Raw genomic sequence first — 17796 nt, 5'->3', positions numbered from 1 at the left:
ATATTGTGTGTGTAATCGTATTGGTTTTAAATCATATTAATATAATTAATAAAATAGTATAATAAAATTAATTAATAATTCAATGCTGCACAATAGCATTTTCAGCTTAGGGTTTATCAAAAACATCCTGCTCCCATGGCAGCCCTGAGCAGTGATTAACAGCCACCAGTCATCAGGCAGCATGTATCACTGTCCAGGCTATGGCAGTGCCCAAGGAGTTTTTCATTGCCTGAAGGAAGCAGCTGCTCAAACCAAGCAGACAACAGATGTCATCCTCTGGGCAGAGCAGAGGTGCTGGGAGGGGGAGCCCCGACTCCCACCCTGTCCCCAGCTCTGCTGCCCCACGCTGCTGCTGCTGCTGGGCCCCACTTGCCTTCAGGAGTCCTCCGCTGGCCGTGCCCAGGAACGCGACCGTGTAGTTGTTGACACTGGCCACTGCCACGGCAGTCAGGCCGCTGTAGGTGAAGATGGGGGTGGCTGTGACGGGGTTCACGATGGCCAGCGGGTGCTGAAGGTGTGCGGCTCCACAGTCCAGCTGCTCCGGCTGCAGCTGGGGAGAGACACAAATATCAACAGGCTGCACACACATCACTGTGCTCCCTTGCCTCCCCCCTCAGGAGCAGCGGGGACTTCTCAGAGCCCCTCGCTGCTGAGCCACGGAACAGGAAAATGCAAGTGGCCCTGGCAGCTGAGCTGACCCGCAAGGGCTGGCACCTGGGGCACCAGGCTGATAGCAGGGCTGCCACATCCATTCACTGTCAGGTGCCGAGGGGCAAAGGCAGTGGTTAAGGACTTGTCATTGACCTGTGTCTACGAGCAGGCATTCGACTTGTTTGGCCGAAAGCAAGACAACAGACTTGACTTTCCTGTGCTGAATTAATTAGTGCATTTGCTGCATGACAGCAGCATTTGCAAGTGGAACTGATGCCTCATATTCCTACTACCCTGCCAAGATGCACCCAAGATTTATGAGCCCCTCACTCCAAATCCTCTGAGATTCTCATGTTATTTCTGCTCAGACTACTTGGATGGGTTCGACAATGCCTGAACATCACAGCACTGCCAACAATTCACCTGCAGTCACTCCTGCAGCAGGTTTTGTGAGCTGCAGCAGGTGCAGCTGGAGCCCTTCAAATGATGAGCACGTTTCAAGGGCCATTACCACGTCATCCACAGTGTCACCCCGGGTTTAGCCTAGGGAAGGCTGTGACCCCCCTGTCACACCCCTGGGCAGGGCTGGCATTCCAGCAGCAGCAGGTATCCGCAGGTCACCTGCGTACAATCCAAGCTCCAGTTGTGGGAAGTGCCTGTACAAAATTCCAGCAAGAGATGCCTGCAGGGTTGCATCCCACACCCCAAGGACAAAGCACATTTATCACTTTTTGAATCCAGTCATAAGGCAGATTGCACTGCCACAGAAGCTGACAGAATTCTGAATTTAAGCAGAATAAATGCAGGGATTTTGAGGCTGTATCTGTCAGGGAATGGGAATGCTGTTTCCACCAGGCAGAAGGTGACCACCAGCCTACTCAGCACAGTCCTTTCTCTCTGGGCTACACAAGGGCCTGGATGCTAATTCCCTAGTCATCTTCACCATTTCATTAATGGAACCAGGCTAAAGCTTCAGCTCTCTCCTCTCTCCAGACAGTTCAGGAGATTAAGCAAATCTTTAGGCTTTCCAACAGGAGGGTGAGACTGGGCAGGGTCTCTCTGCAGGGTCATCCCACTTTGGGGTGCAACTCTTGCCTCATGCCCATCTGCCCCCAAGCCACCATGTGTCTTGGATTGGTGCCACACCACAGCAACACATTCCTGGGGAGAAGTGGGGAAGGAACATGCTAAAACCCAAAAGGAATGCAAAGTGATGGGGCTTTGTATGCATAAGCAAGAGATGGTGTCCCTGCACCAGCAAAAGAAAAGAAGCCCCAGACAGACACCACAGGGGGTTGGTGACCTCCCTGTCACGGCCACAACTGGTCCAGGGAGCAGTCAGCATGGGACTGCAGGCTGTGGCACTGCCCACTCCTCTTCCTTGCATGGTAGAGGACAGCAGCAAACCTCACCAGGAGCTGTGGGTGCCAGCCAGCCCTTGTGGTGGCCCAGTGTGTTGTAGCAGCCCCAGCAAACAGCTTGGGCTACCCAGCAGAGCAGTCACACCCCACAGCAACTTCTGCACATGAGCACGTACCCTGACCACAGGGAGCGTGCTGCTGCAGACACATCCAGGGCTCATATCTCTGCTGCTGGGCTAGCACAGCCACAGTGCCACTAGAGACAGGCTGGGTCTTCTCCAAAAAACCACCCTGACCTTGGTCCCCTGTGCCCCACCAGACCCCGTGGCCACCGCTGGCTGTGCCAGACACGGAGTAACAAAGCCTGATGTGAAAAACTTCCTATGCTCAGATGAGTGCCAAGTGAGGCAGCACATTTAAAGCTGTAGCTCTGTTCTTAGGGGATTAAGACGAAAGGATCAAGTTTGTGGATGCAGTGCTAAATGCATTTTGCAGTTTTACTGCATCTCATTCTAGTAAAAAGTAAAATTACAGCTCAAATTCTTAAATGTGTATGTTTTCTCTGTAACTGGGCTGCACAACTTTTTTTATACTATACAGAGGACATGGCAAGCCATTCATGTTTCTTATTTAATGATTCCTTCCCTTCCCAAACAGCTATTTAGAAATTCACTTGGGGTTATTTACTTGTCTTAGGGATTATTATCTCTAGCTCTTCTTCATTACTCTTTAAGAATATCACCACCTGAAGCTTACAAGGCTCTTTCCTTCAGGGAAACTGAGGCACCCAGGGACCTCCAGCCACCTGGGACCCCAAGGGATGCTCAGCACCTCTCTCTATGGTAGCTGCACAGGAGCTGGGACCAGCACTGCTGCCTGTCAGCCTGAAAGACATGGCCCTTTCTTCTCACAGGTGGCCAAAATCACGGGAAGTCCCTTATCTGCAGCGCCTGCCGGCTTATAAATCATCCATTTCAGAGCTCATATCAGTGCAAAGTGTTTTCCATAGTAAACAGGATGTAACTATTCTAACCCAGGCCAAGCTTTATTTTGGCTGCACACATCCTTCCTCTGAAACACCTTTCTTCAAATGACATCAGATCTTCCAACAAACGGATGGGTAGGCGACATATGGTATTTCCCTCTCCCGGGTCCAAAGAAGGGATGACATGCTGTGCTGCTGCTACCCGTACCCCACAGCACCAAGAGGACAGCTAACTCCATCACGTTACAGCAAACAGGATACAGCCAAGTCACATCCTTCTGCAGGCACCAGGCAGTGTGGATGAATGTAATAGAAGGCCATCTACAAGTGGAAGGGGTTAAATCTCATTCCTTAAATCAAGCTGCCCTATACTGAAGTGGGAAAAGAACAAATGTTAAGTTTTCTTCCAAAACCAATCTCTTTCTATAATCTGCATTTTAAAACACCCCGTGGGCATTTACTGTATTGCCTCTATTTTTCTTTGACATGGTCTGGGTACTCAGTAACTCACAGAACTGTGGGCTGATTCTAGATCCGAAACCTCCTGCCCACAAAACGTTTGACTCTGCTACTCTGTGGCTGATGAGGAGCCTCTTGGGCGCAAGCTGGGGACAGCCACAGCCAGCACCAGCTGAGCAGCTCTGCCGGCCCCCATGCCCTGCCAGGACGCTGCTGTGCCCCTGCACACTGCAATTTATGCTATTGCTGCAAAACCTCACAAGTGATGCAAATGAATTCAAATCAAGGGGCCACAGCTAAGAGGATGGTTACTCAGATTAACCCCTGTGTGCGATAGCAGAAACAAAATGGGACAGAGATAAAAGATTTCCAGCCACATCAGAGCTCAAGAGTTCAGCTGTCTTCACAGTGTGAGTTCAGTTCTTTATCCCAGGCCAATAAGGAGCATAAAAAGCGATTTCCCAGAATTTCCATTACAGCTCCCCAGCCCTGGGCATGCAGGATGTCCCTTCGGGAAGGAAGTCTGTTGGAAACAGAAGGAGGAAGAGGAGTGGTGAGGCAGCTCTCAGGAAAACCATGAAATGCGCTGATTTCTGCATCCTGTGTTTGTGACCTTAAAAATAGTTCTCAAGCAAAGCTGGAGCTAATTTGTGACTCAGAAGCTGCGGCACAGAGGAAAGCCCTGAGCCCCTGCCCTCCACGAGGCCATGCTGGCTGTGCTGCAGCAGCTCCAGAGCCCCGGAGTGAGAAGGGGAGCCCAGCCCCTTTCAGACTTCATATCAGAGAGGATTAAAGTGTTGGCTTCCAGCATGCCTGGAGTCCTGGGAAAATGACACAGCCAGCATCGGATAATCCGCTCCAAACTTGTTGATTTGTGGGACTTAGCCATCATCTTCATAGGCTCAAAATTTGGCAGCTGCTCCCACACAACTGACATTTTCAGGCCATTAAAGGCTGTGATAAAAGGGCTCTAGTTTTATCTTTTGCCTTCCTTAACATAAACCATTAGGCTTTTATTAACATTTAGGTATGACTCAGGGAAATTTCTGACTGCAGAGAGAATATTCAAATAATTAGGATACTGTCTGAAGAGAGTAGCAGGACACAGACTTGCACTGAACAGTAGGGACAGGCTAAAAACCAGTGGGGAAATATTGCATAGGAGAATGGACACAGCCAGTGATGCCAGGCCAGCCTGGCTGCATCATGCTAAGGAAGAGTACAAGCCCTGCTCTGTGTCGGGCAGAGCCCAGACCAGGCACACACCCCCAGCATTCCCCCCGCAGTTTGTACACACAATCACTCATTTATCTGCTGCAGTGTCACAACCAGACCTGTCAAAACCAGCCTTTTTGGGATGCCTGGAGGAAAATGTCATCTCAGAAGAGGACTCCACTGTTGAGGCACTTGAGATGTAAGCAGTCTCCAGCTGAAGTGATGCTCAAGGGCAGGCATTAGCACAGAGCTCCTCAGAGTTCCCATCATATTTTTTAGGCAACAGGAGGCAAATCAATGTGCACTTGTGGCCAGTCAAGGCACTCAGGCTGAGAATTTCTGGCAAAATGAATCTGGACAATTTTTTCTCAAGAATTACCAACAGTACAGTATCCAGACAGCACAGCAGACATTCTTAAAAAAAAAAAAAAAAAAAAAAAGGTTTAAAGTGAGACTTGAACTCTGGTTTCACTGTTTGCTTAGGCCACAACTTCCTCAAGCGAGGAGGTGGGAGTTTTGTTGTGTTTTGCCTATTTGCACAATGCCAGCCCTGGGCTAGGGCACTTTGCGAGTCACTAGTGTGACACCAGTAATGGTCTATCCCAAATCCCTCTGCTCCCAGCAGCCACCTGGAGCTTGTGCCAGCAGGGAGCTATCAGTCCTAGAAAACTCATTCTTCCCTCTCTCTCCTCTTGACTCCAAACTTTTCTTTCATGACAGCTCCTAAATTTCACTCTTGGCAGCCTCACATGGGACTGGTGGCTGAGGTAAGAAAGGGGACGGAGCACAGAGAACTGCCAGAAGGCAGGACACAGCAAGCACAGGACTGCTGGCTGGGGAAAGGCACAGCTGGGTCGGGCCAAAGCACTGCAACTCAGCAGCAGCAGCCGTGCTCACCTCCACTGCAGCCACAGACCTCAAACCACCAGAGGTGTGAGAGTGTGAATGCTGGCAGAGGCTCTCGGCGTCCCAGAGCATCTCAGAGGGCAAAACCCAAGCTGCATCTGCTGCTCTGGCAGTGGCAGCCCTGGGCAGACAGCACGTACACCCACTCGGCTGCTGCCTGCCAGAGCCCACCTCAGCAGGAGGACACAGAGACTGGGACAGGATCAGGGCACTGCTGGGCTGCAGGCACAGCCAGTCTGCCACAGTGAGGCCAGCGCCTGACAACAGCTTGAACAACCACAGGTCCCTATTGCCATCCAACCATCTGCTGCTCTGAGTCCTCAGAGGCTCCAGCTTCAGCTCCAGCAGTGGCACTAAAGTTGGATGCCTGCAGCTGACAGTATGATTCCCCTCTAAATCTCCTCTGCTCCCTCCTCCAACCACAACTGGCCCAGCTCATGGCCACCATCACTCCATCAGCCCCAACCCCAACTGGAAGAGAAAGCTGAAGGCAATGCGGACAGGTGACTGGCAGGACCTGCACAGCCCTCCCCCAAAAACTCTCCCCAGCCCTGGCAGCCCAGCATGGGTCCCCCTTCCTTGCTCCACACAAGTCGGGTGTCTGGCACCCACCAGTGCTTCCCCCAGCAGGGCACTGAAACAGCAAGTGCAACAGCAGGGGGAACTGCTCAAAGTGGAGAAACATGAAAAAGAAGCACTTTTTAAACTAAAATTGCACATCCTTCATGCCTCCAGGAAGACTGGTCAAGCTTATTATGTTAGCCTTCATCCTGCATTAAATACAATACTTCAGATTATACAATCAAATCCACCAGGACTGGGCAAGCAGAGGGATTAACAAACACGCTCCAGAGGGGTTGTCACAGCCAGAATAGCACGTGTTTGAGCAGCAAGAGCTTGTATGTCCTTTAAATTCACCCCTCTAGGAAACTCAGCTCCTCTTCCCACTCTCTGGGGACCAGGGGCTGAGCAGATCAGCCGAGCGTGCCTCCTCTCAAGGACACCCACTTCTGCTCAGAAGCCCAAGAGACACCTCCCCGCCAAAACTGCTCAGAGTAAGACACTTGGTTTGTTTAGGCTGTACTTTCTTAGCTGTCCTTTCCTTGTTACCCCTCCACCACTCAACCTGTGTTTCTCATTTACTTTAAGCTTTGGCCTCAGTAACTGGCCTCAGACCATTCAAACTCTCTTCCACAGGGAAGAGTCCCTGATGAACCATGAGTTTGGCTCCTGGATCTTTGGTCGTTACTATTTTATTATTGCTAGTACTAACACTTAGCACTTCACATGCTCAAAGTGCTCTGAAGGCATATCTGTGCAATTCAGGGCTGAAAAAAGCATCCATTAAAGTAACAGCCTCTTACCTAGCACAACTGGTCTTTTGCATGTGTCAGTTCAAATCTATTTCACTTAGCAATAGTTTATAGTAAATGTTTTCCTGTGTTTTCCTCATTAGTTCTGCTGAATCAATTAAACCCCGAGATAATGAGCAGAACTCCACCCTTCTTTTATGCATCCTAAGTAAAACCTGCCTCTGAGAAGCCACGCTGTGCTGCAGTGCTGTCCCCCTCTGGGTACCCCCCACGCATCGCCTGCTCCACAGCCTCAGCACCAGAGTCCAAAAAACAAACCACCACCACTTGGTCCAGCACCCAGCCCGCAGAAGCTTGTCACAGAAAGCTTAATAAAACCTTTTTACTCATTAATTGAGCACTCCAAATGCAGAAGCAACCAAGCTATACAGATGCAGTCTACAGGAGGCACACCACTTCCCCGGATCACCAGTGCAGCCTTCCTCCACTCTAACCCCTGTCCTCATTCTGAGGAGGAAGAAATTCAAATAAGGAGAATTATCAGTGCAAAGGAAGTGCAAAGGATGAACGTATGAGCCAGGCTCCTCTGGCCTGTGGCCAGCCCTTACACTCACCCTCTCTCCTCTGGCAGGCAGCACCTGAACAAAGCAAAAGGTGTTCTCCAGGCATGACTCTGAAAGCACTGTGCCTGTTGACATCTCCACAGATTCAACTCTGGAGGTCCTCTCTCCCTACCCCATTCCCCTCCCAGTTAGGAAATTAGGATTATAATAATTATAATAACTTGGATAATTTCAAATGTTGTTACAGATCAGGGGTCATACTGGATTCAGCAGCTGAGCACTGCTCCGATTTGGTTAAAGCATGTAAGGCTTTCCTTTTCTGTATCATTTTATAATTTTGTCTTCAAGATTTGTAGAAGTTGCTGCTTCCAAAGCTTTTAGGAGAGACCCACTGAGCTTGCTGTGATACCAGATCTCAGCAGGAAATGGCACTACAGTTAGGAGAGTCCAGGGACATTGCAACCCCAGCTCCTCCCAAAACTTGACACCTTTTCCCAGCAGCTTACGTGAGTGTAGCTGAGTTGTGGTTCCACAGTCAAACAGCCCCAGCAGCAAGGCTGCCACCGTGCTGACCGGAGCAGTGTCCTGGCTGGGAAACCCAGGAGGGATACGAGGAGCACCCATCCCAGTCCTTTACCCTTTACCTCGTTCCAGAGACCCATAGACATCAAACCAGACCTTACCTGTATCTGCTATCCAGACATCGATTTCTGCCCCTTCAAACAGACATTTAGCCCCAGTTTCCTCCCCATTTAATGACATGCTGCACCCACTGCCAAAAGCCCAACGTGAGCCCCTGTCCTGCGCAAGGCAGTTCCCAGCCTTGGGAAACCACACACAACAGCACACCAGTCCTGATGCCTCTGAACCACAATGTCTAGGTCTATGAGACAAACTGAAGGATGACAGCAAGCCAAACAACTTTGGCTAAACCTCCTCATCTTTCACCTCTTCCCTTCTTCATCAAGTGCTATCATCATACTGTAAAATTTCCCTTCCTAAAATGATCACTCCACACACAGCTATTTTCAGGAACATGCCAAGTTTTCAATAGCTCCTTTTATTTAGGTGACCCACCAGAGACAGCAGTGGCCACAATCAGCTCACAGCCTCCTGGATGCTGGCAGCACGCAGCAGACAGTGGATGAAAACCAAATAACAAATGGGTTCCTGCTCCAGAAGCCAAATACCTTAAACAGAGATGAGACAGAAATGGAATGGTAAGTTCCAGATTTCCTTCAAATAATAGATGTACATGTTTTCAAAATCCAGACTTTCAGGCAATTTTGCTTCTGGGTTAGAATTGAAAGATTTGTATTCCAGTTTCACTTAGAATACGTAACCTGCAGACATCTTGTAACAGCAACAGCCCTATAATGGTTCAGGCCCAAAATAGGCAGCCTTGTTCCAGTAGCTGGCACAGCATCAGCTAGGTTCCATGGCCGAAGATGCAAACATGAGCCTGCAGCTTCACCAAACACTGGGACTTTCACTGGGGTTTGTGCCTGGGCTCAACCACTCCACCAGAGCTCCGCAGCTCCCACAGCAGCATGGCAGCAAACCCATGATTGCTGCTCTGGCCACGTTGCCTTCAGAGGAGGGGCACAGCATAACAAGCCCCTTAACATAGAAAAGAGCTTAACTATCCAAGTTAACCCCTATCATGTTGCCCCCTGGAGAAAAAGCCCTCGCTGGGGAGCCTCTTGTCCCACCTTGCAAAGCTGTGCTTATCCACAGGTCTGATAAACGGGAGAGGAAGGCACAGGAATCAGCCAGATCAGCAGATCAGACCATGTGCCATCCCCGTTGCTGCAGGATGCCACAGCCAGCACATCCCCACTCCTTGGAGACATCCCAGTCCCAGCTCCCACAGACCTGCGTAAGGAGCCAGCGCGCACTCTCTGTGTTGGACAAGCCCTGCTGACACTCAGCAGGTATCAAGGCAAGATCATCGTGGGCTTTGCTATCCACTCTTCTCACCAGCACATCCCACCTGACAAGGGCTTGTCTGGGCCCGCTCTGATCTGGGCTTTCCCAGGCACAAGTCATCCCACGGCCCTGCAGCCTCGCGCTGTCAGAGCAGCAGCTGCCAGCATAGCTGCTCTCCAGATGTTAGGAATAAGTACTGCTCTCTCTGCTCAAAAGCATCAATAAATTCTACTGGCCTATCGAAGTGAGGGATGCCATAGACAGTCTGCCACCTCCTCCACCTGCTGCAGGGTGTTACAGCCCAACTTGAAAACAACTTAAAATAATTTCTTTACCAACCTCACAGGAATCAAAAAAAAAAAAAAAAACACAACCAAAAACACCCAACCAAACCATAAAAAGAAATAGCAAAGCGGATCCCTCCCGCAGACATTGCTGTTGATTCCCTGCCACACTGTGGCCCAGGGATGTGTGCTGGGGACAGTCACACAGAAACACAGACATCGACTGGGGGACCCGAGCACCCACCTCCCCACCATGAAACAAGGACAACAATGCTGCCCCAGCACAGGAGCTGCGCTGTACTCAGGGCTCACCATGACAAAGGGACCTTGAGTACATGGTGTTGTAGAAACACTGCCCTGGGGACAACACCATCAAACAACAGTCACCCACCCCTGGAGCCATTTTTCTTCCTCCAGTCCAAAATGCCGATCCCCATCCACCCAGTGCCTGATACAGAGGAGCAGTCACACCCCTAAACTATCCCATTCCCAGCACAGAGTGGCAGCCACATGCCCCATCCATCCCTCCTCCCTGGTGCAGTGAGGGGCTTAGACCCTGCATCTGGGAGCTGCTGGTAGCCACAGTCCACCCCAGCACACGCCATGCACAGCCCTGGCAGGGAGGCACGGCCACGCTGAGGTAGGGAGCGTGTGGTGGCACCCAGGTGCTGTAGGCAGCCTGTGGTGGCACCCAGGTGGTTAGAACATTGTTTCCAACCACCACACCTTCCAGCTTGCCTGGTGTTTGTGTAAAATTTGTTAAATTTACCACAGCCAGGGGTTCAGACTTACTATGTTTCCAACCCCTCGCTGAGAGAGGACATCAGAGTGTCCCAGCAGTGCCACTGAACAGACACCTGTTGGGATTTACAAGGCGTAGTAAGGTGTTTCTACAGCATCCCTGAGCATCCATAAACATCTCACAGGGCACTCTCCAGGTGCCCTCAGTCCCAACAATCTTTGGTGTCACTCAGTCACTGTAAATGAAACTTTGAAACATCAGAAAAGAGATGGCAAATCCCTTCATTTCCATCCACCCAGACCTGCAGCTGAGCCTGCATCCACTGCAGCTCCTGGGGCATGGATTCACATTCACATGTGGGAGTCAAACACCTGTCCTGGAAAACCCTTGGCTCTAGCCAAAACTACCTTCTTCCTGTTTTCCACCTAAACTGTTACTTAGTTACAGGGGATTTGATGAGCTCAATGGATCAAATCTAGTCTGAGCATCCAGGTACCAGGAATTTCTAGGTCTGTACAGCCAGCTGTTGGCAGAGCTCTCCAGAAACCAGCAGCATGCCTGTGACCCCCCTGTCTGCCGAGGGACTGGCAAACACTTTGCCTGCCCAGCCAGCAGCTGGGCTCCCAGAGCAGGCAGGCACCATGCCACAGTCAGGAGCCAGTTTCTGTTCCCTAAAGCAGCACAACTTCCTGTTTCCAGGCACAGAAACTTTTGCCACTTTGACCGAATTTCCCTGTGCAATTTGGGACCTGTTTGAGCTTGAGATGCAAAGCAGGGATGAGCCCTGGGGCCCCCAGGAAAGCATTCCCACCACCCACCTTCAGCTCGGGGGCACCGACCTGCTCCTCAGGAGGCTCCCCTGCTTGGCACGGAGCACGAAGGCCATGCTAGCCCTGGCAGTAGGAGAGCCCCCGGGCACTGGCAGCCCACAGAGCTGAGCCTGCCTTCCCAGGAAGGATGGTGTTCACACAGCTGCCTGCGTGCACCTTGACTGCAGCAGCAGCTTGTACTTTCACATAAATTCCCAAGAAAACCTAACCAACAGCTGGCCACAACTCACTAGTACCAGCTAAGAGACAGAACTCTGGTCTGGGTCCAAAGCCAGGCAAAGCTCACACTGTGGCTTAAACCTCTCATCAGGGCATCCTGGGTCCCACCAGCCCCTCCACGGGCAGCCTGACCCCTCGCCCCCAGCCCCTGCAGGGCAGCTCGAGGGACACCGACCTCCCACCATCTGTAACGCCACATCCCAGAGCAAAGCAGAGGATGGTGACAACCATGACACAGTTCTACAGTACCTGGGCAGTGACACCTTGGGGTGGTGCCAGCAACGCTAAACAGCCTGCACTGCAAAACACAGAAATTAGGCTTGCTACAAGAACTCCCGCCTCATTTTTAATGAAGAAATTAAGTGTAAATTCCCAGTTTCCTTTCTGTGGTTAATCCTCTGGATTTATTTAAGTAGACGTAGGGTTAGAGCACATTTAGTTTCATGTTTGGAATTTCTAAATTAGTATAAACCAGCACTTCAAAGTAACTCAGCTCCTATAAAACCCAATCCCATGGAGATGCCACAGTATATTTGGACAGTAAGTAGATGCTTTGTCATATTCCCACGTGTATATGAGATTTTTTTCTTTGGGAACATTTTCTGAATGGTTTTAAACCACATTTCCATGCCCAGGCACACATATATACAGAGACTGTTTATATAATCTACCCGAGGAGTTCATTTTATTTAACAACCCATTATAGTACAGCTCACTGGTGGATATCTCATCATTACACCCCCAAACATGGTGTTCAGTGACCATGCAGGATCTGACAGAAAGCCACAAGAGCCAGAAACTTGAGAATTAATTCTGAAATGTTTCATTATCCCATGCCACTATGCCTATGGTTTTCAGCAGAGGAAAAAAACTGGATTTTCAGCCTTTTTCGAATTGCAGACCCCAAAATATTTCCCAAGAAAGATGTAGTTCCCTGGCCAGCAAATCTAGGCCTAATGAATATGTCTGCTTTCTGTACCTCTCCAAGAGTGTTTAGGAGACCATGTGGCTCACACAGAACCCACAGAAGACACTGAGTTTGGAGCAGCTGCGAGCATGGGCTGGGGTTTCCAGTTCAGCTTCTCCTCAAATGAGCTTGTTCATCCCAGCAAAGTGTACACACAGACGTGCCTGGCCATGTCCCCTGGCAAATACCCATTGAGAGATGGAGCAGTGGCAAGAGGACACTGTGGGGACTTTGCTACGTTGGGACCGGCTGTGATGCAGCGTGACCAAAGGAACAGCCAGGCAGACCTTTGTTTTCAGTGGCACTGAGGGGGACACTCCCGGGATGTCCCACACGGCCACGGAGCCAGCAGAAGCTGGGGATGGGCTCTTGCCTGCTCTGCTTTCATAACGGCTTCAGCATCCCACAGCTGTGTCACACTCCAGCTGTGCAGCCAGCATAACCTTCAAACCCACCGGGCCATGATCCTCCTGGGGTAGAATAGCTCAAATAGGAGCTATAAACCCACGCAGTGTCCCAAGAATTTGATAAGGTCTGTCAGCACACTGCTGCAAATGCTGTCACAGGCAGTTTGCTCCAGAGAGCTCCTACTCCTCTTCCCTTCTGGGGGCTTGAGTCCAAATTCCCCATGGGCTTTAAGTAGGCAAAACACCGCAGTGATTCCATGCAAGTATTCCAATTTAGCTGCATTTGTCACAAAATTCATTATAAAAAACTATTTCTGTTGAGGGGAAGCAATCCTAGAGCTCACCCACTCACTGTCGGTGCAAGAAGCCAACCAACTTAAATCCTTCCCTCACACATCCTCCTTCCCCTGAGCTGCCACTGTGAATTCATCTCCATACGTGACTTTTCAGCAACCCTCATTGAGAAGAACCAACAGCCCCCACTCCTGACCTAGACCATCCTCCTCTGCACATTTTCTCCTCGTCTGACACAAAGCTGTTAAGCATGTGCTTAATTGCAAGTAAGCATTTCCAACGATGAGAGGGGCTGTTCCCGGGCCAAGCTGGTCGCTCCCCTTCCCCACCCTGGGGAATGCAGGCCAGCAGGGCAGCTGGCAGATCCACCCGCCCCAGCCACCCTCCACAGCCCCCTGTGTGGCCAATCCCACATGGTCACAATGGGAGCCAAACAAGTGGCTGCTACCACATCGACCCGTACAGGGACAAAGCCCCTCGCTGTGCCAGCCTCCCTCAGACCTCACAGCACAGCCCTGAGTGGTGAGAAGCCCTGCCCCATATCAGTCAGCTCTGAGCAGAAATGCTGTGGGACTGACAGGGATGGCTGGCATGTTGAGTGCCCACTCCCAAAACCCCTCGCTGGTGGGTGAGTGCTGGAGCTCCCTGGCTGAGTGGAAGCAAGCGCTGCTGGAGAGGAGCATTCAATTAGACTGGAGAGCACACAAGGGGTCAATGATTTTCCTTTCACACTGCATTACACCTAACAGCCCATGGTCCAGACTTGTAACAACTGACTACTTCAGCTGAGCACACGCTTGGAATGAATCAGGCCAATATCAGGGTTTTTTCCTTCCAAAAGGAGATTAAAGCCCAAGTATTTGGTCCTCAGGAAGAGCTAACGAGCCACACTTACTTACAGAGCCCCTATCAGTGATGCACAGGCAATCGGAAAACTGGAAACCCACTACCAGAAGGAGAAGTGGAGCTAACAACGGGAAGACAGATACTGATCTGCTCTGCCAGACCAGCTGCTGCTTTAATACATTTTCCTGCTGCATTTCCACGTCTAGGACACAAAACATATTAGAGTATTTCACTGTCTTGAAGGTGGAAACTGATGTTGGGTTTTTGCACCACAAAGAAACACTCTATTACAACTCTTCTCTTGACACTGTCACTCTGGACTTGAAAATAAAAACAGCTTGTTAACTTGTTGGCAATTCTAACGATTAAGGAAAAGGTAACAAAACAAAACAAAAAAAAAAAAAAAGGAAAAAAAAAGGCTCTCCTGACTAGCAGGATGGCTTCCCATCAGGCTCGAGCAGCGGTTGTAGAGGAATATGCTTCAAATAAGTGGGAAGTGTAGAAATATTAGGCATGAACGAATATTAATGTTATGCTTCATTTATATCCTGCTGTATTCGACATCAAAGGATCTCAAAGCAGCTTTACAAATGCAATCTGACACTACACGAGTTGAGTTTCTGAATAACAATAAATGCAGGAGTATGTGGGAAACTGAGGTACCTCGGGTTCAACGACTGGTTCAAGGCCAGTGAGACAGTAGCAATGTCAGTTGGTACTAGAACCCAATCTCCCCACCCATCTTATATCACCACTGGTCTTACTGCTGTCTCCACATGAGCAAATTTTCTTGCAGCCTGATCTTGCCACGGTTGCAAACACGGAGGGTTCCCACTGACCCCCAATGGCTTGGCAGTGCTCAGTTATTTTAACTCATTCCCTGGACCCTCATATCCCGTTGCTCATCCCTTCCAGCACACAACATCCTTCTCAGCCTTTATGGTGACAACAGGCTCCTGGTCGCCTGCCCTGCCTACCCAGGTAGTACTTGGAGAGGAAGGTGCTACCAAGAATACACATTACAGTTGAACAGTGTGACAAGCCAGGACCAAAGATGGAGTGAAATCTCATCTGTGCATAGTCTCCTTTGAGTCACTCATTAATTAGCTGTCTAAATACCTCACTAGACACAGCACTTGATACTTTCAACATCAGCAGACTGGTGTTAGTCATGATTATTTTCTTTACTGAACAGAAGTTAGAAAAAACTGTATCACCACAGCAGTCCTGGAGTCCTGGGGAAGCTCGAGATTGATGGGTGCCTCTGCCACTGTGTTTCAGTTATGACCAGGCTGTTTGTTCACTTCCCAAGTGCCTCCAGCAGCCGCAGCCCCAGCCCCAATACTGCTGCTTGACCGCCTTGGCAGAGACAGCTCAATCCCGCCCGGGGCTGGGGGGCTGCTCCGCAAGGCTGCTGAGCATCAGCCACAGCCAACAAGAACTACGGGTGCCTTCACATCCTGGAAATAGGATTCCTGACTCCCAGTGAGTCCTCTGATAGCCGTGACCATGCCAAGATGTCAGGACTGAGCTCCCAGTGTTTAACACACCCAGTCTTTGTGGAATTAGCTCCAACTACTAGATTTGCTGGCTGTCAGGCAGCTTGTACTTTGCCACCAGGGAAAAACTGTTCAACTTTGCTAGAGTAGGTCTATGAACCAAGTGCATTAAGACTACATATTTTACCACAGAGTAGAGATGCCACACTAAACACTCCGGTTACCATGGGAAACCTTTCTCTCTTTGCCACTGGCATTGCACAGGGAAGCCCAAACCCAAATGCTCTATCTCGCCTCTGAAATCAAACAGATGTTTTCACAATCTTTGATGGAGCCGAGCTGTGCACTCGTCCCAGAGGAAGGAAAAAATGCAGCGTTAAAGCAGCCCTTTTTCCCTCTCTTTTTTCCCAAGCATGATATATTTTTAGTGAAAAGGGAAACAGGCGACTCTGTCTCGCGCTAACATTTACGGCCACTCAGTAACAAATTGTGACAATGGCAAACTTCTGCCACGAACGCGGGGAGCCAAGGCTGCCTGTGTGCCGTCCCTGGCAGGGCTGTGTGCCGCGGGACGGGACATGGGGCTGGCGATGCCCACAGAACATCCGGGCGCGCAGGGCACCCACGAGAAGTGGGGCACCGGCGACCAGGTTAGGGGAACGATGCTGTCCCCGAGCAGGCAGGAGGGTCTCCGGGGAGAGCAGGGAGGGCAGCGGGGTGTGAGGCTCAGCCGCCCGCCGGGGGGAAGCGGGGGATGCGCTCCAGTTCGGGAGAGGTAGTGACAGCAGCGGCCGCGGGACGGGACACGACGAGATGGGGCCGGCGTCCACCGCCGGCTACCGGGTCCCCGCTCCCCCTCGCCCCGGCAGGTGCCCGCCGTACCTGTATATTTCTCTTCTCGCAGGCCGGGCCGGTGCCCTGCACCACGCTGTCCAGCACGGTAACCATGCCGGCGGCCGGGCTGACGAAGCAGGAGTTGCGGGCGGCCCGGATCGTCTCCTCGATCTCGGCGAAGCGGAAGACGCAGAGCGCGGACTGCGGCCGTCCCCGGCCGCCGCCGGCTCCGGCCCGCTCGAAGACGCCGAAGAGCAGCTCCTCGGGGGGCGGCGGGGCCAGGCCCGGGCCGTGAGGAGCGGCGGGGCTGCGCCAAGCTGCCCGCGCCGGGAAGACGGAGACGAGGCGGGTGAAGGCGTCGGCGGCGCCGCCGCAGCGCAGCCCCAGCTGGATGTAGGACTCGGTCAGCTTCTTGGTCTCGCCGCTGCCGTTGAGGGTGGCCTCGGCTGGCTCGCCCAGGCAGATGCGGGCCAGCAGGCTGTGCGCGGGGCTCTCCTTGTCGCCCGCGTTAGCCTCAGTGTTGAGCGCCAGGTAGGCGTACGGGCGGCGGGCGGGCGGCGCGGCCCCGTGCTGCAAGAAGGCGCGGACGAAGCTGAGCTTGTGCCGCGCCTTGTCGCCCTGCTTGATCTTGAGGATGTTGTCGTCGGAGGGGTTGATGTCGAAGGTGAAAAGCTTGGCCAGGTCGCCGCGGGCGTTGAGGGCACGGATAGCGATCTCGGGCGTGTTCTCGAAGCGGTGGTCTTCCAAGCTGCGGTTGCGGGGGAAGAAGGGGCTGCCGAAGCCAGTGTAGGTGGCGGCCACCAGCAGCCGCGCCCCGCCGCCACCGCCGCGGCGCAGCACCAGCCCCACGGTGGAGGCGTTGGGGTGGTTGGCCGCGACGTTCAGCATGCTAGGGAAGACAGCGACCGAGTCGCTCCCGCCCGGCGGGAAGCGCACGGCCACTGCCGAGATGTTTGCCATGCTGCGCAGCTGGCAGAGGCCCTGGTAGATGGAGCCGCAGACGACAAGGACGCCCTGCTCCGGGTCCGGCTGCAGGATCTTGTTGTAGTTGTTGGTGAGCACCCTGGGGTGCTCACAGGAGGCCTGCGGCAGCTGCGGTGCGTGGCACAGCGGGCTGTCCAGCACCGGCCCCACCGCCGCCTCCGCCTCCAGTGCCAGCTCGCCCCCCGACAGCTGGAACAGCCGGTTGACGGCCGCCAGGTAAACGCGGGAGCCGGGGCCGTCCAGCGCAAAGTTGTTAGTGAGGGTGGGCGAGAGGAACTTGCGCTGCACCTCCAGGCCGGCGGCTCGGCCGGGCAGGAGCAGCGGCAGCAGCGGCAGCAGCAGCGGCAGCAGCGCGGGGGGCCGCGGCTCAGCGCCTGCCGCCGGAGCCGGGACCGCAGCCGGAGCCATCCCGCCGCCGCGCCGCACAGTGCATGTGCCCGTCGCCGGGCGCGGGAGGGGCGGGCGCGGGGCCGCTTCCTGCGGAGGCAGCGCCCGCCGCCGAGCGACG

The 17796-nt window shown here is 52.4% G+C and overlaps 1 protein-coding gene across 1 annotated transcript in view; it reads right to left on the bottom strand.

The window, feature by feature from the left end:
• Positions 1–17696, bottom strand: part of PLXND1 (plexin D1) — a 71819-nt gene extending 54123 nt beyond the window's left edge. The window contains exons 1-2 of the mRNA XM_053989488.1: positions 16353–17696; positions 374–550 (exon numbers count right to left, since the gene is read on the bottom strand). Of these exons, the coding sequence (XP_053845463.1) occupies positions 374–550; positions 16353–17696 (1521 nt within the window). The remainder of the gene's footprint in view (positions 1–373; positions 551–16352) is intronic.
• Between the last annotated feature and the right edge of the window lie 100 nt (positions 17697–17796).

Source organism: Vidua macroura, chromosome 13 (assembly GCF_024509145.1).
Source record: "Vidua macroura isolate BioBank_ID:100142 chromosome 13, ASM2450914v1, whole genome shotgun sequence".
NCBI classification, from domain to species: Eukaryota; Metazoa; Chordata; class Aves; order Passeriformes; family Viduidae; genus Vidua; species Vidua macroura.
The sequence above is the reverse complement of the archived record's forward strand: the minus strand, read 5'-3'. Positions and strand labels throughout refer to the sequence as shown.